We start from the raw sequence: 25,291 nt of genomic DNA, 5'->3' as shown, positions 1-25,291 counted from the left end.
GTTGGCAATTGATTCCTTTCCATTTTTGCCCTTACAGAGAGAGAATGAAAAGATAAAATATTAAGGTGTATTTCCCTACTCCTGCTCGGACTCCTTTCTCCCCTTTTGGACAAACAATATGTTTGTGATCCTCTCCAGTAAGAGTGCAAATACCGGATACATTTCTAAACAAAATGTGAGTTGTTTACAGATGAAATAATTTAGAAAAAATCATACGTGCCCCAGAATAGTTCAGATTTGATGGTGACTGTTACCTTTTCTGGTGCTAGCACCAGTTAACCCATAGATTTTTCTGTAGCTAAAAAATATCAAGAAACATATGATCACACTAGTGGTGGAGGGCTGCAATACTTCCATAATAGACTAATGGGTACCTGATACATCTGTTCATCAAGAGCGCTCATAATTATATCTTCAGGTTTATCACTAAAATTAAATGCTTCCTCTCTTTATGTGCTAAGATTTTCAGAACTATCATCTGCAAAGAACTTCTCACATCCTTGTTCAGCCTGGAGAAGAGGAGGCTCAGGGGTGACCTTATTGCTCTTTACAGATACCTTAAAGGAGGCTGTAGAGAGGTGGGGGTTGGCCTGTTCTCCCACGTGCCTGGTGACAGGACGAGGGGGAATGGGCTTAAGTTGAGCCAGGGGAGTTTTAGGCTAGATGTTAGGAAGAACTTCTTTACAGAAGGGGTTGTGAGGCATTGGAACAGGCTGCCCAGGGAAGTGGTGGAGTCACCATCCCTGGAAGTCTTCAAAAGACGCTTAGATGTAGAGCTTAGGGATATGGTTTAGTGGAGGGCTGTTAGCGTTAGGTTGGAGGTTGGACTCGATGACCTTGAGGTCTCTTCCAACCTAGAAAATTCTGTGATTCTGTGATTCTGTGATCCTCCCAACTGGCTCTAAACATGAACAGTACAGTCCTTTTTATTCTTTAGAACTGGTTTACCTGTTATGAACAGCAGTACTTTCCTCCCTAATCTTTCATTGATTTATTGTGACCTATTAGAAAAATCTCAAATTAATCAGTTTCCCATGATCTTCTGGCACTTCATTTATTAATTCATAGAATCATAGAAAGGTTTCGGTTGTAAGGGACCTCAAAGATCATCTAGTTTCAGCCCCCCCCTGCCATGGGCAGGAACACCTTCCACGAGACCAGGTTGCTCAAAGCCCTATCCAGCCTGACCTTGAAAACTTCCAGGGATAGGGCATCCACAATTTCTCAGGGCAACCTTTTCCAGTGCTTCACCACCCTCACAGTAAAGAATCTCCTGGTAATATCTAATCTAAACCTACCCTCTTTTAGTTAAAAGCCATTACGCCTTGTCCTATCACTACACTCCCTGGTAAAGAGTTCCTCCCCAGTTTTCCTGTAGCCCCTTGTAGGTACTGAAGGACCATTATAAGGTTTCCCCAGGGATTTTCCTTCTCTAGGTTGAACAACCCCAATTCCCTCAGACTCTCTTCATAGGAGACTTGCTTAAGTCCTCTGATCATCCTTGTGGCTCTTCTCTGGACTCACTCCTACAGGTCCATGACACTTCCAAGGTTCATGTCCTGGGGACTCCAGAGCTGAATACAGTAAGTAATACAGCTAAGTACAGTCTAAAAAGAGTAGGGTAGAGTGGAAGAATTGCCTCCCTTGACCTACTGTTCATGCTTCTTTTGATGCAGTACTATGGTTGGCTTTCTGGGCTGCAAGTGTGTATTGCTGGCTCATGTTGAGTTTTTCATCAACTCAAGCACTTCTCTTAATGGCTGCTTTCAATCCACTCATTTTCCAGCCTTTATTACTGTTTGGCATTACCCTGACCCAGGTGCAAGACCTTGGACTTTGCCTCTTTGAACTTCATGATGTTCACATAGGCCCATGTCTCAAGTCCTCCCTCCGTTGTGCTAACTGCACCACGTAGCTTAGCATTTTCCACAAACGTGCTAACGGCACACTCAATCCCACTGTCCAAGTCACCAACAAAGATATTAAACAGTGCCAGTCCCTATACCAACTGCAGAGCAACACCACTTATCACTGATCTCCATCTGGACATCAAACCATTGAGCACAACTCTTTGAGTGTGATTGCAATGACACTCCCTGCTGGCCTTTGACCAAAGACTGCCCACTTGTTGATATGAAAATGTATTTATGACAACAGTGTTTTGGAACATAAATTATCTTTTTTTTTTTTTTTTTTAATAAAAAAATACAGAAAGATGAAACTAGGTTGAGTTCAGAGACTGGAGCTGCTTACAGGCAGTAAAAGGAGCAGCATCTAGAAACTGTTGTTTGAAGTAAAATGGTTGTTTCCTAGTAAATATTGATACAATACATACATTTTCTCTAGGTCATGAAGTCCTGCAAAAGCTCCTTTTGGAATGACTCTCATCTTGGTAAGGACAAATCTCCTGAAAATAGAGAAAATTATGTGATTATTCACTGTTCACAATACACACCTGCGTGACACCCTTTGTCGGTACAGAAGAGGTCAAGAATAGAATAGAAGAGGCCTAGAATAGAAGAGAAGGTAAATCGAATCATAGAGGTTGAAAAAGACCTCCAGGATCATCTGGTCCAGTCAACTCCTTATTACCACTAAATCATGTCCCAGAGCACCAAGTCCAACCTTTCCTTAAACACCCCCAGGGATGGTGATGCCACCACATTCCTGGGCAACCTGTTGCAATGCCTGAATACTCTTTCTAAGAAGAAATGTCTCCTAATTTCCAAACTAAACCTCCCCTGACACAACTTGACACCATTCCCTCTAGTTATCTGGGTGAGAAGAGGCTGACCCCCAGCTCCCCATACCTTCCTTTCAGGTAGTTGCAGAGAGCAATGAGGTCTCCCCTGAGCCTCCTCTTCTCCAGACTAAACGACCCCAGTTCCCTCATCCTCTCCTCACAGGACTTATGCTCCAGGCCCTTCACCAGCTTTGTAACCCTTCTCTGGACACACTCCAGGGCCTCGATGTCCTTCCTGTAGTGAGGGGCCCAAAACTGAATGCAATACTTGAGGTGCGGCCTCACCAGAGCAGAGTACAGGGGGACGACCACCTCCATGCTCCTGCTGGCTACACAATTCCTGACACAAGCCAGGATGCCGTTGGCCTTCTTGGCCACCTGGGCACTTTGCCGGCTCATGTTCAGGTGAGCATCAACCAACATTGCCAGATCCTTTTCCTCTGCAAAACTTTCAAGCCACTCTGCCCCAACACTGATACAAAGCTGATATCACTGATACAAGGTGAGTCTCCATCCTGAAGGCTTCACAGTCTAAATACAGCTATAAAGTTCATATGCTTCATAGGTCTCCAGCTGCCTGCCTGGGCCAAAATTACAGCACTGTGTTGGTCTGCTGCTGGAGCTGGTGGGAAAAAAGCATCCACCAGTGAGTTGCAAGTACCCTGTTGGCTTCAGTAAGAAACAAACAGCTGGTCACCACAGCTGTGTTGTATGCTGGTAGGTAACAGTGTTTTTTTTCATCTTGTCCTCTCTTTTGAGAGATACTCAAGCATAGAATGAAACAGCTCTGTGGAGCTGAACCTGGATGAGTTGCTTACACAATGCTGTAAGGTGCTACATGCATGCTTATGCAAGATAAGCCTTAAGCTGTTGCAAAGATAAATTAAGGAGTCAGATAGTATCTCCCATCAGTGCCACTTTAATACTCTTCATTGTTTCTCACAGTCTCTCTTCTAATTAATTCATAATATGCCATAAAATTGGGACTTCAGAATACACACCTCTATCACACAGGAACCAAGACAACATTTTAATCATTTGTAAAGGTCACTGTAGATACTTTATGAAGAATAAGTATTTAAAATACCGTATAAACCTTTTTGTTAACCTGAACTCTTCTTTTATCACAGTAAACGAAGACTACAAAACTTCTGATGTTACTCAAAAAACAAAATGTAGGATATCTACTACACTTAAGAGCAATAACTTAGGAGCAGTAATTTCACTTAGGAGAAATAAGGTATTAGCTAGGTAATTATTTTATTTCATGCATTTAATGATTCATAGGTAGTGAGTACAAATCACTGCATATATAAACATGACCTACTCATAAAGACACATAATTCACATGATATGCTTATGACGAGATGCCAGGTCAAGAAAGCATAGCTGAGGCATGAGAAACCCTACAGTGAGTTTGTAGGGAGAAGTACTGCCAGAAATAAATGTCATACTCAAACTCTCATGTGTTAAACACCAAGCAGATAACACAAATTAAACATCAGAAAATGTTTGCTACATACATGAGATCAATTTGTCATTTAGTTTGTTGGTCAATGCACACCTCATTTAGCTCTACAGATGCCACTGGGATTACATCAGGAGTGAATTTTGCCCCATACTTTTTTTAAGCATTAAAAATGCATTGTATTCTCAGTCTGAAAAGATAATAAAGTAAATCTGGTATTCCATTATTCTTGTACAATTATTAATGTAAGTCAGAAAAAGCTTCTAAATACTGTCACACAAGTATTGCAGAATTGAGATCATTATGCAAATGTTAGAAGGATTAAAGAGCTTCCAGAAAAGGCCTAACCTGGATCAGGCAATTTGTAAAGCCCTACTGAAAACATGGCTAGTGTAATGCATGCAAAGCTATGTCTGTACTTTCAGAGTTCAGATATTGGATCTGTGCAGAACACCCGGAAGGCTTAGTGCTGCAAAGATGAACCATCAGGCAACTTTTTGATCTGCTTTGAAACCTTTTCTAACCTCTCCTTTGTAGAAACACATGCCTGAATTTGGAGCCCTAGAAAGTGGGCACAGTCTGAAAAGCCACCTATATTTTTTTAATGGCAATACTCTAAAATGGATCCTCTCTCTGTAGATCATCAAGAGGTTTGCAATTCTTTAATTAGATACTGGCCTATGCCATTCTTTACCACAATAAGAACTTACAGCCTGATCCTGAAATTTATTAAAAGAAAGAACCTTCATTGATGTATGAGGTTACCCACAGAAGTAAAGCCATAAGTGCATAGAAGGATCAAACCTTGGGTTTCTTTGTTGAATAGCCTGCCTTGTGCTAATAAGGTGCCAGAATTCAGGAGCTTCATATCTGATGCCCTGGAGCTGCTAAAGTAGAAATGAAGTTTAATAGCTGAAGTCGCACATTCCACTTAAAAAACTAAGGTTAATTGTATTTAAATGTCCCTGTTAGGCTAATAAAGTTAGCTTTAATGTTATAACTAACACTGAAAATTAGAATCAGCTAGTTGTTGAATTATCAACTGTATAATGAATAGGAGTCCATTATAACTAGTGGCATGCTGTATTGTCAATAAATCTCACAAATTAGGCTCCAAGAATCAATCTGTACTTTACTTGAGATACTGGTATTCAGTACGAATTCTTGCTAGGTCACATGGGGAAAATAATTGATAAGCATTTCCTTGTTTTTGTTACTGGAAATATTTAAAGTCAAAGAAATGAATACAGTCCACTTTTCTTCAAGCATGTTTTATGTCAAAACAAACAAAAGCATCCTTTAAAAAACAGGTGCTTAATGGAAAGATGCATTATTTGGTAGTAAAAAATAATGCTAGGACTTAGGCACCTGCAAAGAGAGCACAGAAAACCATAAAAGTTATGCACATGATGTAAAATTAAAAACCAAGAGCCAGGTGCTTGGTACAATGTGTGAGAAAGGTTAGACCAAAGGTTAGGTGATCCAAAAACCTGTACCCTAAGCAGGGAGCTGTGCAGACTTAGACTCCAGGAAACTAAATGCATGTCTCCATCTCAACTCCAAAGCACCCAGGTCTTGTATGCCCTCCACAAGTACAAAAAGCTAAAGCTCCTGCTCACAGCAGCTTTGCTGAAGTGGAGGAAGGCTTTGTGCTCTCTCAGTGCTGCCCTGGCAGCAGAAGGACAGACACAGGGAATGGGAGTCTCAGCTTCAAGTACCCCTCTCATCCCAAGTGCTGCTCAGCAGCCAAGAGACCTCTCCCTGTGTCCGGCTGCAGCTCAAGCATTGCACAGCCAGGGCTATGATACTCCTTGGGCAATGAGGGAGGACAAGAGGGATCTTAACCCTAGCATTCTCTCTAAAGGCATTACAGTTAGATTTGATTTCCTTTGGACAGATTAAAAAAAAAATAAATAATTTTTTAAAGTCCAAAGTTCAGTACGGTTAGTGTTATCAATATATAAGCTACAATACATCCTAGAAATTCTAGCAAGGCCCCCAGTGTTGGAGCCACCAAAAACTTAAAAAATAATGAGAAAGCAGAAACAATGACAGGAAATAAAACAAACCCCAAGTGGTGAACATGATTATCCTGCATCCTACATGTCTGGAAATAGAAGACGGATATAATAACTACTGTTATTACCTATGTACAGCAGTATAAACTAGATTTAAATCTAGCCCATTTCTCATTGCATAGAACCCCTAAAGTGCTGGAGAGGTTTCTAAATTCTGATTTAAATACATCTGTTGAAAGCTATTTTTTGGGAGGTTATTGATAGAAACTAAAGTTAGCTGCTAAAGTTGTGCAAACCCACTTGCACTTTATATATATATATATAAATTACAGTATAAACTTGCACTTAAATATACAAATTTGCATAGTATTTAACTGATTATTCCCTACATAGTTTTTCCTAACCATTGGGAGTAGTTGGTTTCTTTTGTGCAGTAAAATACTTTTACATTTGGAGAGACAATAAAGCTTACTATCAGATATTTCTCTGGACTGAACATGCACACTTTCCACAGGTTTTCACGTTTCATTCCTAAGTTTTGTGCATTTTATATGCCTTTTATCATTTTTTGTTCATCTCATGAATAGCTGTCTATTTTTTTCTATTAGAAAACTACTAAAAAACTGTTTCTAATTAAGGCTAGACCTGTCAGGACTAGATCAGAACTATCTCCTACTGATTTATTTATTTATTCAGAGATATCTAAACCTGGCTATTTAAGAGGGCAAGGTTTCAGTTAATATGAAGCCACTGACACAGATGACTTATACAACCTTATATCACAATGAGTAGCAAACAACCCAAATACATCTTGTTTCTGTAAGGCTGTGTCTAGTATAAGAGAAATATCATAGTGCCAAGTTAATCTCAAAGCTTGTAGAAGACATGATGCAAAGAACAGAAATTATCAGGTACTGGTAAAGTGATCCTGAATAACCCTCCAACATTTTCAGCTACAAAGAGATTTATTGAACTTTTTCCTAAAATAGAGTCTTCTGCAGCTGAAGTAGTTCAGACAGACATAGCATAAGACATGAAGGGGAAAAAAATACTCCAGAAAAAAACAATATTCTTCCATTCAGCCCTATGTGAATTCAGGTACAGAAATCAGACTGGCTTCACCAAGAAGAGACAGAGGACTGTATGCAACTATTCAAGTATCTGACGCCTAAGGTGCGGATAAGTAAAAAGACTTGGTAAATGACAAGATTAGAAAAGTAGATCCATAAAGGTCTTCAAATTGTCTCTAGAAACAAAAGTACATGAAAAACATGTAAAGTGGGCGCAGTGAGCAAATCAGTGTAAATACACTGTGTTTGTGAGGTTGGTCACTTAAGTGTGAAATGCTGTATTTTCTATGTTCATCAAATGAATTCTCAGACCCTGGTCCCAAAAACTTTTTCTTGAGTAATTATGAAAACACTCTTTGGCAAAGGTCTCCACTAGAATTTGTTCCGACTGAGCTGGTGTCCCCTCTTCCCACCTCTTTCCAGCTCCTTTACTTTCCTTCCTCAATAAAGCTCCTTCCCACCAGCAATAATCTTGCACATCAAAGGACTGCATCAATTATCATAAATTAAACTAGTAAAACAACAACAACAACACACCCACCCACCCCCCAAAAAAAAACACACAAAAGAAAACAAAACAAACACACACAAAAAAACACATTTATTTCTGCTTCATTAAGCATGGCTAATTTTTTTTTTTTTTCAAAACACTCTAAAACCAACTTCTCTGATCTACACAGTTAATCAGAATGTACGCATCTTGTAGATTTGTCTATCCTGGCTTATGTAAATGGCAAATTCATGATGTTAAAGTGAACAGCATCAGTCAGATATGGAAACAAAATAAAAAAGCCCAAAAGATTTGGTGACCATAATGCTAAATAACCAAATTCAGTTCTGAAGAAATAAATACAGAATTTTGAAAACCATTTTACTCTAGTCTCCGAGCTAATAGACTGATGCTCTCACCTTCTAATCCTCTACAGCAGTGTGTATTTTGTCAGATAGAAAGATTTACAATAAAATGTAATTTATTCTCTTTGTAATTCTTTTGTTGTTTCTTTGTTTTTGCATCTTGCTTTGGAGATGCACTTGAGGTACCAGCACAAGCAACAGGTGAGACTGCGTTATATTTCCGGATAAGACAATATGATGCCATGACCTACTTGGTGTTCTTTTGACAAAATACAAGGACCAACAAAATCCTGCCCCATGTTTTTTTGTGTTTTTGCTTGGTGAGTCAATGCAACAGCGAAGGATTATTTTGCTTTTTGTTCTGTAATAGAAAACAAAGAGGCATTGCAGATTGTGTCCTAGATGGTGTAAACCAATCTGTCTGTGTCAGCCTGGCCCTAAACTTTTATATTAATTCTCACTGGAATGAATCATGAAATTCTTTTGAGATAAGATTTGATTTGATTTAAATTTGTAAAGAAAATTTATAAGCCCTCAGCTCATTGAAATGCCTTATCTTTGACTAGGGTGTGGGTCTAGTTAATATGTCTCTAGGAAGAGGAATATGCAGAAATACATGAATATAAATATATTTTTCCTCGAATTAGTCATAAAAATATATTTTTCTTAATATTTTGAAATACTTCAATGAATCATTAAGGGAAAATAGAAATTTGATAATATAACAGGGCAAAACCTACTTTGTTAATGGTAAAGAATTAAGAGTTTTGATTTTGGAGTAGAAATTCATACACTGAGCACAGAAATCCTAACAATAAGTCAGTGAGCTGCCTGAATCTCTAACCAGAACTGTCTTCTTTAGACCCTGTGTTCAGCCTTTTTTTTTTTTTTTTTTTTTTTTTTTTCTTAGAAAATTTATTTTAAGGCAGCTGTTGCATGTGTTTTTGGCATGAAGGTGGCTAGATTACTCAGCCCAAGGCAGGTTCCCTGAAGCAAATGGAAGAGCACTGTTCTGAGTGCATACAGAGCCTAGACAGACTTCAGACCCTGTGAATCTTGAAGCATGAGTTGCAGTATGTTCACCTAAAAACAAATGTATGATGTATGAATGTATGATTCCTTTCTCAAACTGTGATTAAATCTAAACATTCTAAATTTAAAATTTTTAAAAATTATTTTCATGGATCAGTGTGAAAATCAGCTGTCTAGGGGGAAGATATCTGTAATCTACAAAGCAGTCTGCAGCTGCTTTTGGACATAGCTATGGTTCCCCTTCCTATCAGTATGCAGAGAGGAATTCAAAACATATAAACCAGATCCAAAACCATCACAAAAAAGGCTTCAAATATCATTGAGCTAAATGCAAAAAGATTGCTTTTCTGGTTTCCATTGTCTTTAGAGTGCATTCATACAATGTTTTAAAGCTATTTTCAGCAGTCATGAGGATTTAATTTGGAAAAAGAAAAAAAAAAAGAAGAGTGAGATCTATATAATTTTCCTCAGTTCCATGAGACATTGAGGCTGAGACTTCATATGTCTGACAGTATCAGGAGGAATGGCATCAGTACTGACAAAACACTGCTCCAACATACTACTGGCTCCTGTTTTCACAGAGCTACTCCATCATCCAAATGAAAACTAAAACCGAGCAGAATATTTTTCAGTAATGACTATTCATATAACTGAAAAGTTATCCAGACTGCAGCTGGTTAATGAACATGGGGTGAGAAGAGCAGTTAAAGGAGAGTATTCCAAGGAAAAACAAACATCCAAATATCCCCTAAGCGAGACCTCCTAACAGAATCAATGGGCAAAATAAAGGTCTAATTAATATATATCTATACATATATTTTAACAGAAGCATCAGGTCCTGAAAAAGGATTAATTCAGTCCAAAAACAAAAGAAAATTGGATACAATAAATTTTTACAGGTATCTTGGTGCCCTTTCCCTTTAATTTCAGACAGAAATAATTACATTTGCCTTTGTTATACAAACACAAACCAGAAGATATTTTCTTAGACCACAGAGGAAATTTGTCACATGGTCATGGCTTGTAACTAGAGATCCTGAGTTTCAGGTCAGCATTATAATCAGAAAGTCATCCCTTTATTTTTTTCTGTAAAAGACTACTACATTTTTTTTTTTTTTTGTCTTTCTAATTCCACTAAAATGGAAGAAATGGAAGCAATCTGATCACAGCTGGCAACCACAAACAGAAATAAGCCAACTGATGAAACATCAAATTTTTACAAGAGACTACTGGAGTGAAACCCATAAAGTGCAAAGATTACAGCTGCATGCAAGTTTGTGTCCTTTCTGAAGATAGGACAGTCACACCATTCTTCTATTTGACTGAAAAATGTACTATAAATTTGACTGAAAAATGTCCTATAAATATGGGAGACAACATCATCTTTTCAGGTATGCTACTCAGGAATCTCTCCAGGTCTGGCAGCGACGTAAGTAGGCACCTCTGGGAAAGAAAATGTTTTCATTTGTGCACTATTAGACAAAGTAATGTACAGACAAAGTAAATACAATTAGAACTGTGATGGTATGTTTATTAGTAATGCCTGCCTGCTTTGCAGGGCTGAATTTAAAAGGCAATATGTGCAGTCGCTCATGAAAATTTACTTTTTTTTTTTTTTTTTTTTTTTTTTACTAGTCGTCTCCCTTAAAATCAATTTCCTTTTCTTTTTTAAATTAGATTAGAAGTGCAATGAATAGTAGTGATGGCATTCCTATTTTAAATGCAGTGAATACTTACTAGGTGAAATAATTCCATCCAGACACAAAAAGCTGTAGTGAAGCATTTTAATTGAACAGCTGATGTTTCATTTGAGTGCCCACCATCCTGTAACATAGATAACAAGGCACTTCTCTGCCTGCCCTGCTGAGGTCCCGTTTCCCCAACAGAGTTGCAATGCTGCTCACAGACACACATAAATATCTCTGTGGGATTTGTTTTTCTACCAAGTCCCTGCATAGGTCAGCTAATAAGTTGCATGCTGTGCCTCTCACCAGTTAAGAGCTGATAAGGAGAGATGAGGAAGGACACAATTTTTTTTGTAAGAGAAAAAAAAAAAGCATCAGTTAGACTACAAGACTGGAAAAAATCATCAAGAAAATGCCTGTATGTTCACTCCCCTCCTCTTCTTAGTTTTCCAAAAAACATGGCATGTTTAGTCTCAGAACTGATACACTTTTAATTTCTGGACAAAGCATCCACGGAACAGTAACACTGTTCATACCCCCACTATGCTGTATATAGCTCCTTTCTAAGGACACATGTGCAGACGGTTGAAAACAAAACTCCAAAATTACTTTAAATACCTCTGCTTGAATAGCTTTGGGTGAATTTGGAGTCTTGGGATTTAAAAAAACAAAAACAAAAAAAAAAAAAGAGGATGGAGAAAAAAAGTAGATTACAAGAATCACAACCAGGAAAAGAGATGAAACACCGAGACCATAGCTCAATTTGAGATGTTCTATGCTCCTTGCTTAGTGAAAATTCTGCATCTATTTAGGCTGAGTTGCTTTTTACACTGAAATAAAGCTGGAGAGGAACTGAGCTCTCCAGAGTTGTGATTATTCAGGCTAGTAACCTGGATGTGTCAACTCTTTTTGCAAAGTGTTTGACAAATAATTTTGTTAAGATTTAGATGCAAGGCAGTAATAAGCAGCACATTTGACAAACACAAATGATGTGCCCAGAGCAGAATGACTGCAGAACACCCTCTGACGCAAGGATGTTGGTCTCTTCAGTACATACACGGAGAAAAAAATGGTTTGTCACAGGTTACAAAGTGCAAAAACAAATGAGTCCTCTTTAGGTTCAGAGAACAGAATCACAGCTACCATGCTCACATTCAGGAACAGTTTAACTGGTAGGAAGGAGTTACCCACAAAAAGTGCCAGCAGTAAGCTTGAAAACTCAGACAAAATTGCTTCTATTAATGTCAAAGACATGCTGTGAAGTGTTTCATCTAAGATAAATAACATAAGTGAATGAAGTTACTCTGTCTCAGTTACAGAGAAAACAGAAAATAGCGATTGCTTTATTTTTACAAATAGCTGTACTTTATTAGTATTGATTATCCTGTGAGACACTACACTACTTTTGGAAGAGCACTTCCTCATTCCTCATTGCTTAACTTACAGGGGTCTTAGAGAAATGTACAGCATGTAATAAAACATGCAACTTCCTTGAAATCTGACCTTGATGTTTACAACCATCTTTATGGTGAGGAGCTATTAAAAATTAATTCACTCTGAGTAAACTCTCAGTGTTGTATCTATTTATATTAGTATCTCTTCATACTTTCCTAACAAAAGGAACATTGCACAAGTCCGACGTATTTTATTCTTCCGCAGAGAGTGTTTTATTTTATGTTCTTTCCTGCAGGCAACTTGTCAAGGAAAATAGAGTAATGGAAAATGTCTACAATCTAAGCAGATGGGGGGCTTTTTAGGTATTGTCTCCTTCAAAACTTTCTTCCCCTCTTTTGATTTGGAGCAAGAATAGCTATCTGGCTTACACACAGCTGGTCACTTCAGCTTTTTTCCTGTCCCAAGAACGTGTCTAAAAGGATCTTATTCCTCAGCAGGGAGAGGAACAGTGGTTTCTTCATCAACTGAGGTCATACCAGAAAGGTGACAGGTGTTCTTTGTGTGTAGTGTTTCTACCTCTAAGACCTCAGGACTTGCTGAGTTGGCAATCTCTCCATATATGATGCTATTTTTATTGACTGAAAAAATTTGTGTAGGGACAAAATTCCATAAATTCTGTGTTGGATGCCTTACTGAAGGTAAAACCCTCTTCAAAGTGGAAGTATTTCTGCATAATGTATTGCTGAACCCTTGCTTAGCAAAACACCAAATAACATGCCTTTGTCATCTTGCTTGACTAATTCATTAGAAAGATCATAGAATAATAGAATATCCCAAGCTGGAAGGGACCGACGAGGATCAAGTCCAAATCCTGGCTCTACACAGGACCAACCAAAAATCAAACCACGTGTATGACAGCATTGTCCAAATGCTTCTTGAACTCCAGCAGGGTTCCACTTTCCACTTTCTTGGGGAGCCTGTTCAGTGCCCAAACCACCCACACAATGAAGAACCCTTTCCTAATATCTAATCTGAACCTCCCCTGATGTAGCTTCATGCTGTTCCCTTTGGCCCCATAATTGTCCTCAGACAAAAGAGATCAGTGCCTCCCCACACCCTCATGAGGAAACCATAGGCCACCATGAGGTCTCCACTCAGTCTTTTCTTCAGCCTGAATAAACCAAGTAACCACAGCCACTCATATGTCTTGACCGCTAGACCCTGCACCATCTTCATAGCCCTCCTTTGGGTATTGTCTGATAGTTTTATGTCCTTCTTATGTTGTGGCACCCAAAACTGCACACAGAACTTGAAGTGAGACCACACCAGTGCAGACAAGTTGCAGGACAATCACTTCCCTCAACCTGCTAGCAATGCCATGCTTGATGCACCCTGGGATGTGGCTGGTCCTTTTGGCTGTCATGGCACACTGTTGACTTGCCACTGACCAGAACCACCAGATCCCTTTCTGTGGGGCTGCTCTCCAGCCTTTCATCCCTCAGTCTGTATCTATATCCAGGGTTGCCCCATCCCAGGTGCAGAATCTGGAACTTGTTCCCATTCAACTTCATACAACTAGTGATTGCTCAGCCCTCTGGTGTGTCAAGTAGCATGCTTTTCAACCTCTTTTAACATTCTTTGTATCCTCATAACCACTACGACAACTTTGTTTAATGGGACCAAGCTGAAATATCATGGAATAATAACATAAAAAGATACTCACTGTAACTTCCCTTAATTAGTGCACACAGCCTAAGAAGTACCAGGGCTGCCACCAAATATTGGGATTTATTTGGATACATCGAAAGCCTTGTTTGAAGTTGCAATGAGATGTCTGATATTCCCAAATACCTGAGCAGTCAAAAACTGTTTAAGAAATAGCACTTGGAGACTCAATTGTACTTTTTTTTTTTTTTTTTTTCCCTTCAGTCTGGGTCTGAGTGTGAGCTGTGTAATTGTAAATATTCTTTCTGCTATCCAATATGTGCTGTATTTTCCAAAGAGCATCATGAGTGCCAAAATAACTAACTCAGCCTGCAGTCTGGGGAAAATAGCATCTCCCAAACGCAGGGTCCAGGATGTGAACGGCATGTCCTCTGCTGTTCTCAGGGTACCAGCTAGACTTGTGTTGATTCAGTTAAAACATAAATATGCTGGCCCTATGTCACGTGATCTCACATCTCACTGTGGCGAGAGGATCATTTCCTTCCTTTTACATACTAAAACGTACATTTGAATTTTAGATACATATGTTTTGAAATAACCAACACCAATAGTGACAAAGTTGATAAATCCCATCCTCCTCTTACTCTGGCACCATGCAAAGAAGCAAAACCTCCTGTTCATGTCCTCTGCTCAGGCCTTCCTCTGATCTGAATATGCCAGCTAACTAATGCTAGGGGTCAGCAGCTGTATCCTGGTTGTGCTGCTGTCTGTGCAAGACGAATAAGGACATGGCACACCAAGCATGGGAGCACCAAGAGCAACAGCCTTTTCTTGTGTGCATAAGAGTGCTTGAAGTCCATGCACTGCAATAGCAACAGCCACAATGAGGTTTTCAAATAATGACTGCCACACTTTGCACGTTGCTTTCAAGTCCAATAAACACTTCCGTTTATTGCCATTGCTCACCATGTATTTGCAAGGCACTGGTGCTCTTTCAAGCTCTTTCTAGTTTCCATGTCACAAACTTTTCTCAGATTAACTATTAACTACTACTGAGGGAAACATTCACAAGGATATAAATTGCAGGTGGATGGATTCTTTCAATTTCATTCTTCATTCCCCTGACAGTTTCTTTTCTTCTTCACAGTCTTTCAGAGTTATTGAGATCTCTTCCCCACAGACATCTCCAATTTGATATACAGAAGCAAATGACAAACCCAGGAAGCCTTAATACTTCCACTTGTACTAAATGAAATAAAATAAAATGCACTTTCCATGATATTAGCAAAGACTAGCTCACCGCTGCAACCATGTGAACGTCATGAGGTTCAGCAAGGCCACGTGCAAGATCCTGTACCTGGCTCTAGGCAATCCCAAGCACAAATACAGACTGAGTGGAGAATGGATTGAGAGCAGCTCTAAGGAGAAAGACTTGGGTGGTTGTTGGGAAGCTCAATAAGAGCCAGCAGTGCATGCTTGCAGCCCAGAAAGCCAACCATATTCTGGGCTGCATCAAAAGAAGCAGGACCAGCAAGTCAAGGGAGGTGATTCAGGGAGGCTCTTGTGAGACTCCTCCTATAGTACTACATTCAGCTCTGGAGTAAGACATAGACCTATGAGAGTGAGTCCAAAGGAAGGCCATGAAAATGATCAGAAGGATTGAGCACCTCTCCTATGAAGAAAAGCTGAGGAAACTGGGGTTGTTCAGCCTGGAGAAGAGAAGGCTCTGGGGAAACCTTATAGCAGTCTTTCAGTACCTAAGGAGGGCTACAGGAAAGTTGAAGAGGAATTCTTTACCAGGGAGTGTAGTGATAGGACAAGGGGTAATGGCTTTAAACTAAAAGAGGGTAGGTTTAGAGTAGATATTACCAGGAGATTTTTTACTGTGAGAGTGGTGAAGCACTGGAAAAGGTTGCCCAGAGAAGATGTGGATGCTCCACCCCTGGAAGTGTTCAAGGCCAGGTTGTATAGGCCTTTGAACAACCTGGTCTAGTGGAAGGTGTTCCTGCTCATGGCAGGGGGATTAGAATTAGGTGATCTTTGAGGTCCCTTCCAACCCAACTATTCTATGGTTTTATGAAATACTGAATTTATTTATCTACCTTCCACTGGACATGGATTTACCTTTAGATGCTAAAATGATGATCCTGAACAAATATAGTAGGACATACTAACTGCAGTATTTTGTTTAAGGTTGACAGATCAATAGCAAACAATGACAATCTTGTACTAGTGTCAAAAATGGATCTATAATGAATTTGAAAGCAAGTATTATTTTTTTCAGAAAGATGCCACCTTGATGACACTGGAAAATGAAAGTTTAGCTTATATTCAGAATAAAGATATGCTTAGTGCTTTCACCTTCCAAGTTCTGCTTGAAGATGAACCCGCTGTGGAGAGACATTTCTTTTTTAAACTAAAATTAATAAACATAGATGATTCTATCAAAGAAGCCAACAGAATGGTGAAACAGAAACAGGAGAAACTTGCTCATGTCATAGCTGCAGATTATGAAAGACCCCAAAGAAAAACCTTAGCAGTCACACTTGGAAAAATATATCCTTTCCAATATCTAGCCTCAGCGGATGAAACCTATACCTCTGCCCCCTTCCTACGCACCTTTCCATCAGCTCTCTTGAATTATAAGGTCTCTGAATGGCAGTGAAAGACAACATCTTGTGTGAAATTGGATAAAACCTGACTGGAAGAAACAAGGATGTAACAGTTATCTAAGTGAAGGAATGTCATAATAGGCATTCCACAGAGACCTGCACAAGGTCTTCATACCATAATCAAAAATGATCTGGAAGCGGAGTGAGGAGCAAGGTGACAGGTGTCCATGATGATCAGGGCAGTAGCTAGGTGAGAAGAGTTACAAAAATGGAAGGACTTAATTCTTACACAGCATCTAGTTAAGCTATGCAGCTCCTTTCTACAGGACTCTCTGGGTGGTGGACATTCAAGAAGGAAAGGATAAATTCATGTAAGTGAAATATGTAAAGAGGATTGGCTACAAAAACATTACAACACTCAAGATGTCCCTGAGACAGACAGGGCTGGAGAGACACACATATCTCCACTGAGAAACACATCAGAGGAGCAAAAAACCTGCCTAGGGCAGCTCTGTCAGAAGAGGACTTGCTGTTTGACATGCCAGCATGAGGACAGGCAAACACCACCTGTTCTAGCACTATTGGGAGCAGGTGATCTCTGTCTAGACTGAAGTGATGAAATATTATTCAATATTTACAGCTAGTGCAAATGTTTGTACATCACAGAAGAAGAGGTTGCTCCTTAGATTAAAATGATTATAGGATTAGTGTACTGTCTTTGACAGAAGATCAAAAGGTAAAACTGAATCAGAGGTCATGCTTTCAGTGTCTCCACTGAGAATTGGCTCTACAAAACATTTCCAAAAATAAATGCCACCAAAATGTTTCAGCATTCTACAATAATAAAAATATTAAAAGAATGCTTCATCTCTCCACTAACTCTTCTTTAAGGTCATTTTGCTAATCTTTGTAACACCAGGGGATATATGCTGCCAGTATGAAATTTCAAGTTCTTTCTTACTGCCCTCTCCACCTGTACTACTTTTATTTATTTATTTATTTATTATTATTTTTCCATGTTCGAAACACTTTCCTCAAAACCATTCCTCCTTGAAGCTTGCTGCTTCCCGCTCATCATATCAAACTGCAATACATAATCTACTGAAAAATAGCCAGGGAATCAGAAACTCAGCAAGACTGAAATTTCTTTTCACATAGACTAGGTCCTTCAGGAAGCAAACTGCTGACCAAAAGGTGATCTCTTCCTTCGCTCACAGCTTGCAGGCATTATGAATTGGCTTCTCCCAGACTTCACACACAAAGCCCTGAATTTTGTAGCAGGGAGAAGTGATGGTAGCAGCTGGAATAGATTTCTTTTTGAACTGTAAAGCAGACTCAGGCTCATAACACTCCAAGTGCTTAAAGGCTCTGTGTGACCTGTTTGCTGCACTATTTTTCTAATAACTTTCTCCCCATTTTCCATGTAAAAAACAGTGGTTCACACACTGTTTGAATACAGGTTACAGTTCTGATCCCCTTCACCTCCAAAAGGTTATATTACCATTAGAAGAGGTAAAGAGAAGGGCAATACCGCTGATCAAAGACATGAAATAACAGAGGCATTGTGCGAGGCCAAGAGGCAGCTAGATTGTAAGCAAACAAGATGACATGGCTTTTCATGCTGCACACAGACTGCCAGAACTCCTTCATACAGCTTGCCTGGATGCAAGAAGCTGGCATAAGCTCTGGAATAGATTTAATGAATAATTTGTGAAAAGATAATTTAGAACCATTAAGGTTGGAAAAGACCTCCAAGATCATCTGGTCCAATCATTCCCCTACCACTGATATCACCCACTAAACCATCACAGAATCACAGAATCATCTGGGTTGGAAGAGACCTCCAAGATCACCAAGTCCACCCTCTAACCTAATACTAACAAGTCCTCTACTAAACCATATCACTAAGCTCTACATCTAAGCATCTTTTAAATACCTCTAGGGATGGTGACTGGGCAGCCCATTCCAATACCTAACATCCCTTTCGGTAAAGAAGTTCTTCCTAATATCCAACCTAAACCTCCCCTGGTGCAACTTTAGCCCATTCCCCCTCATCCCTCCAGGGTTATCCTGCTTTCATTGATGTTGGGATTAACCAAAGGATCCCTGAGTAATTCTCTGCATCAAATGCCTTCATGTAGCACATAGCCACCAATCTCAGCAGTTGAAGATATGCTGAAGATGTACTGAATTAGTAAAACCTAGACTAGGTGTGCGGAAATGTGAAGTGTGGGTGTCATGTGGTATGCAGAGAGAAAAATCTGCACAAATATGAGCCAGATAAACTTCATGGTCTCACTTTGTATACCAGAAAAATGAATCCAGACCCAGACCCCTCTGCTCCCATTAGCAGTTTTAATTTAAAATTAAATGCTCTCTCTTCCCGCCCCGCCCCCCCCCCCCCCCCCCAGAGAGAGGAAAAGCAACAAAACAAAGCAAACAAAACAAAACAAAAACAAACAAACAAACGAAAAAATGAACACAGAACAGAACTCTGCTTGAAAATAGAGTGAAATCAGCAGGGAATGGATTAGCTTCAGATCAGACTGCCCAGAGCAGCCTGATCTGGAGCAGCATAGCACTTAAGGTTTATGTTTCTTGAGATTTGGTTTTAATAAATATAATCAATAGCTCAAATTGTGATGAAGGACAAAAGCACAGATCAAATCGATCTAAGCAGTAGCTTAACGTTATAAGCCAAGGGGTGTCTTTTCTTGTCTAAATGAGGCTGTAAAACAAACAAACAAAAAACACTGTAAAAACAAAAAAACAAAAGACTGCTTTTCTTCCCCATTCAGTACAGTTTTCTTAATAAAATTAAGCCAAGTCCAAACTACCAGTCCTGAATGTATTTAATCAGATACAGTATAACAGAATTTTTTTTTTTTGCATACCACATGACACCTTAGAAGTGTGAGAGTAATGCCCAGTACAGATAACCTTCACTAACTCTCATTCATACTCTCATTAAAAAGCTGCCATTGGTTACATGGGTTTGGTGCCCACATACAGAACATAAGACTCTTTTTCATTGCTGTGGCTGAATCACAGATAAACGGCTAAAGGGTAATAATAACCTTATTATAACTGAATACTTGCCAGATGTACTACTGAAAGTCATTCACATACTCTAGTGATGAGCATGGTTCAGAAGTGATCCAGAATAGCCTCACACCTTGTTAATAAATATTCAGAATTTTTAATCTTCAAGGAGATAATACTGGCCATCTGACAGAAAATTCAGTTTAGATCCATAAGCGTTTTTTATTACATTTTCATTGCAGTAGATTTCATAATGTTTCATAGCAAGCAGTGCCCTTGCAGAAGACACAGAACTTCCTTGGCCAAAGAAGTCAGAAGTTGACTGCAACTCTCACAAAATAAACAAAATACCAATTATGATTCAACTGTAGTATAAGTTATTTTCTATTCAGTTGGGAAGAATTGATTTTCCCAGCAGTGTCACTTACACTGAAATGATTATTGGACATAAAACAACTTAAGAAAATGATCGGAAAACAAATTAGATGGGCTGCAGATCACTGGCTTATCTTGACTGCTCACCTTGAAGACAGAGTTAAGGAAACATAATATACAGTACTTGATACCAGGATATGTGAAATCTCTGCTCTCCTTACACCCCCTGACATTTCATATTAAAATTTCAAAACAGAAACAAACATTTCCATCAGGGATAAAGCATGAGGCAGCACATCTTGCCACTCCAAAGACATATGCTTAATTAAAAGCAATGATAATTTGCTGTGACATAAGATAATTAAAGAAGTAAAAATTGTATAATAACTTTTCTCTGTCTAATGCTCTCATTTTTATATACACATCTATTCATGAGTAGTATGAGAAAAATGTTGCCAAGGCTCCTTGGCTTTTATCAGCTGACATTTTAGTACTGATGACCAAGTTTTAAAGCAATGCAGTAAAAGACCAGACCCAATATTCTTGCACAATCCAATGGAAATCAATAGGAATTCTTCCACTGATTTTTCAATGTGTATTGGATAGATCTTTTATCACATGCATAAGCCCAAATAATGGGAACAGAGGTTAAACTAATCAGGAACATAATGATAATCTTTCTATGCAGAGATGGAATCGTCCTGATCAGAGTTTGTAACAAAAAAAAAAGAGTTGGCCTCACATTCTTCTCCAGTGACATCTACAATCAGCAAATGTACTGTACATTAAGTGCTGCACATCTTATCTAGCTGATAGAATCCGCTGCAAGAGACTTGGTTAACTATGTTTGGTTTTGCTTTAGGGCCAGTAAAAATGACAGTCAGTGTCACTACTGAACCTGAAACGTCATTGTAAAGTTTCACATTTACCATTGCAGAATCTTTACCTACATACAGCTTTGTTTCAAAGGCCTGTATCATTACTTTAAGATCTCTTCTAATTATAGGTTCCTTGCAGGATCTCCATTTTTTTCCCTCTATCTTACATGGTAAAAGGTCCCTTACGTTTTAAAAAAAAGTTTAAGTTAAGTTTAAGTTCTTGGAAAAAAAAAAAAAAAAAAAAAAAAAAAAAAAAAAAGACAATGAATGGTTATTGGTGTTACTAGCTTTCTGAGAAAACGTACCACTAATTTATACCCTTTGAGCTGTTGGGTTAGATGTAGCACTTGGTAAATGATCAGTACTTCTGTTTATTTCATCTCACTATGCAAGCACTTTTTTTTTTTCTTTTTCTTTTCTTCCTTATTTAAGGTAATATTTACATCTATTCTTGCAAATAGATTGAGCAATAGCTAGCATGATCTTGGTCATTTTCTACCACTTTCTTAGTGATGAGAAAATGAACATTTGCTCTGAGTTTGACAGTTGTAAAGGACATCTATTTCCTGGGCTTTGTTTATTAGACTCTACTATTGAAAAGATTATTTAATGCTGCTTTTGGCAAAAGTCACGGTTTGTATAAGATATAATTCACCAAATCAATATTTAGGGTCTGTATATTAAGTTACAAGAGAACAAATAATACATAAAGAAAGTACAGAAAGACACAACTAACTTATTATCTGCCTTTGTGTATGTCTTTTGATTTTCCTGCCTCCTTCATTCAAGGGTAATTACCTGAAACGCACAGGTGTTTCAGATGCTTATTCATTTATTTGGCATAAGTAGCCTCTGACATAGTGAGTATGGCTATTTTAGCATTAGGATGGCAGGAATTGGTCTGACACCTTCTTTTACCCAGAAACTATTTTCAGCTACCACTTTTTCAATAAGATCCATGGACTTTTCTTTTTAAATAAACAAGAGGGAATAACATTTGGATGAACATGCAAACCAAGCATAATTTGGAAGTGTGCTGTTAGGCATGCTAACACAGAAGCAGGGTCATTGGATTCTGTGGCAGCAGCTACTGAAATATGATGCTGTTGGAAAGGCTCAGTGCAACAGAAACTCCTACAATGATGTTATACTTAATGCCAAAGGTGAAATTTAGGCCTCCATCTATTCTAGGTGCACTGTCTTTAGTCTTTGGAGTGTTTTAAGAAAAGCAGTTGACATCACATTGAAGATTAAAGCTTCTGGATCTTGTGGGTTTCTAAGGTTGAAAGCCCACATGAATTCATAGAGTTTGGACCCACGAAATACTGAGTATTTCTATTCAACATAAGCTAAAGCCCAGAGATGTTGTTCATAAAAGTAGGATACCAGCATAAAGTGCTTTACAGAAATGTATACATTCCTTTATAGAGAACAGCAGCCTGCTAGCCCTTCAAAAGCAAAGGTTAGCAAGCTTTCTGAGGAACACAAAATCTTCAGGTAGGTGCAAGCAGGAACTTCTGAAGCAACCCCTGCCTCATTCCCTATTTTAGCTGATAATCACAACTACGTTTCTTCAGCCTGGAGGACACCAAGCTGATGAATCTATGCCTAGAACCAAGGCCGCCTCTTGGCAGCCTGACACAGACAAAAAAAAAAAAAAAAAAGCCTTGAACAAAGAGCCACATTCCCTGTTTTCTAGTACCATACAGCACTTCATCCAGACAGTTCATACTTATGACAGACAAACAAAATGGCAAGCAGCAGTTGCTGCAAGTCCACAGCCCTGAATCTACAAGGCTGTCCCTGCCAGACCAGGACACCGGTATGCCCAAGGGAAAGTACTCTTTGACAGGTGCTTCATTGAGACTCATATCTCAATGTCCAGGCTGTACAGTCTTCCTGTAAAGTCCTAGAAGAATGCACTCTGAATTCTATGGTTTCAGCCACAACAATATAACATTGCAAAAACATACATAAAAACGAAGGAAGACAAAGTAATCTTATTTGCAACATTAATACTATGTACCTTTTAAAAAAATATATCCTGTTAATTTATTCATGTATTTATGAAGGGCTATAGCTAAGAAACTGCACAAAGATAGTAGCTAAACTCATAATGGATGAAAACCTGTCAATTAGTACTCTGTATGCAGACATAATGAGTTTTGAGAAAGGCTGTAGAAGTTGTTCACCTCAATTTTATTAAAGCATTTGAAGCTGTCTCCCACAGCATTCTCCTGCAGAAGGTGGCTTAGGGAGGTGTACAGTTCACTGGGTGAAGGACTGGCTGGATGGCCAGGCTCAAAGATTCATAATGAGTAGAGTTCAACCCAGTTGAAGGCCAGTCACAAGAGGCATTCCCCAGGGCTCAGTCTTGCAGCCAGTTTTGTTTATCGTTTTTATCCGTGATCTGGATGAAGGGATTGAGTATATCCTCACTAAGTCTGCAAACGACAACAGGCTGGGTGGGAGCATTGATCTACATGAGGGTAGGAAGGCTCTGCAGAGGGATCTGAATAGGCTAGATCAATGGGCTGAGCCTGATCAGATGAAATTCAACAAGGCTAAATGCTGGGTGCTGCACTTGAGTCATAACAAACCCAGGCACTGGTATGGGCCTGGGGAAGAGTGGGTGAAAAGTAACCCAGCAGAAGAGCATCTCAGGGTGTTGGTCAACAGCCAGATGAACATGAGCCAGCAGTATGCCCAGCTGGCCAAGAAGGCCAGTGCCATCCTGGCTTGCATCAGAAATGGTGTGGCCAGAAGGACTATGGAAGTGATCGTCCTCTGTACTCAGCACTGGTGAGACCACATCTCGAGTACTGTGCTCATCTTTGGGCCACTCACTACAAGAAAGATACTGAGTTGCTGGAATGCTTTCAGAGAAGAGCAATGAAGCTGGGGAAAGGACTAGAAAGTATGAAGACATGAGAAGTGGCTGAGGGAACCGGGATTGTTTAATCTGGACAAAGAAATCTGATGGCAGACCCCATCGCTCCCTATAACTACCTGAAAGGAGGTTCTAGTAAGGTGGGTGGGTGTCGGTCTCTTCTCAGATGACAAGTAATAGGATGTGAGGCAATGACTTTGAGTGAGGGGATGTTTAGATTAGATGTCAGGAAGAATTTCTTCAAAGGGGGGTGGTCAAGCATTGGAATGGGCTGCCCAGGGAAGTGGTGGCATCGCCATCCCTGGAGGTATTCAAGAGATGTATGGACATAGGACTAAGGGATGTGGCTTAATGATGGGACACAGTAATTTAGGTTGATGTCTGGACTTGATGATCTTGAAGGTCTTCTCCAACCTAAATGGTTCTATAACAGATCCAACAATTATCTGTAACTGAAATGCTCACAAAAATCTGCACCTCAGCTGTCTTGAAATTAGACTGTAGCACCACTGTGCAATGCTGCTCTTCTAGTGAAGTGACAGAAACTGATACAAGGAAAGCACACAAGAAATTGGAAAATGTAATGATGCACTGGTAGCATGTCAGTATAAATACATTTGAGGAAAAAAACCCGCTGAAATTGTATATACATTGCTTGAACATTATGACTCCTTATTTAGGAGATCCAAAACAGCAGGCCTGCATTTCATGCTGCTGAGCACAGTCTTTATGATAAGAAATATTTATCAGAAAGTAATATGAATGTGCAAAAGTTATTTTTATTTTTTATTTTTGAGTAAGGGAATACATTGTCATAAGAGTATGGTCTGGTGAATAAGATCCTGAAGGGGCTGTAGTCCCAGCTACACAACTTATTTGTTACCCTGTACTTTTGGGAAACTACTTCTCCTTTGTATCTTACAGCTTTACCACTTCTGAAATGGATAAAATTATATTTACCTACTTATCAAGAATGTTGTGAAATATGTTACTAATTATAGCAAACTTTGTGAGCCCTAAGAAAGTCTTCTCATCTCCATATGGCCTATTAAAACAATTAAAACCCTCATTAATAACTTAAAATATATTTTAACTTCTACATATATATTTCATTTGTGCTTTCAACAACTCTTTATTTTTCCCTGGAGTGGTTTCCTGTGCAGTGCAAAAGCACAAAGTCCTGAATCTGCAAATACGTACAGATGGGTAGTTTTGCACCTGTGATTTGTCCCACTGGAACGCCACAGAGCTGCTTGGGCAAGCAATTAGGATGTGTACAAATATTTGTGGACTCAAACTCTACATTTTCTTGTAAGGTATTCCCTCTCAGGGGCCACTAATAGTGATTTCAAAGTGCTGAAGAACAAGGTCTGGGCTTCATCTGCCATAGCAACAATACTGCAAATAGGAAATTTATAACTCCTGGGATTCAGATACAGTGAACGTTTCCCCAAACCAGTAATTCCACCCAGAGAGAGTTGTTGTTCTGTTGGGGCATGTCTTGTTTTGCTGTCATTTTCTGACTCAGTCTGTACTTCTTTTATGACTCTCCACTTTCCAAGA

General features: G+C 39.1%; 1 protein-coding gene across 3 annotated transcripts in view; it reads right to left on the bottom strand.

Moving 5' to 3' along the window:
• The window catches only part of FSHR (follicle stimulating hormone receptor), a 203,899-nt gene that overhangs the window by 48,207 nt on the left and 130,401 nt on the right, over positions 1 to 25,291 (bottom strand). For all 3 annotated transcript variants that reach the window (XM_084513092.1, XM_084513090.1, XM_084513091.1), the window contains exon 2: positions 2,336 to 2,407. In XM_084513092.1, coding sequence (XP_084369218.1) covers positions 2,336 to 2,388 — 53 coding nt within the window. In that variant the 5' untranslated portion in view covers positions 2,389 to 2,407. The remainder of the gene's footprint in view (positions 1 to 2,335; positions 2,408 to 25,291) is intronic.

The sequence above is a fragment of the Aythya ferina genome, assembly GCF_964211825.1.
Source record: "Aythya ferina genome assembly, chromosome: 3".
Taxonomy (NCBI): Eukaryota; Metazoa; Chordata; class Aves; order Anseriformes; family Anatidae; genus Aythya; species Aythya ferina.
This window is presented reverse-complemented; position numbering and strand designations above follow the sequence as displayed.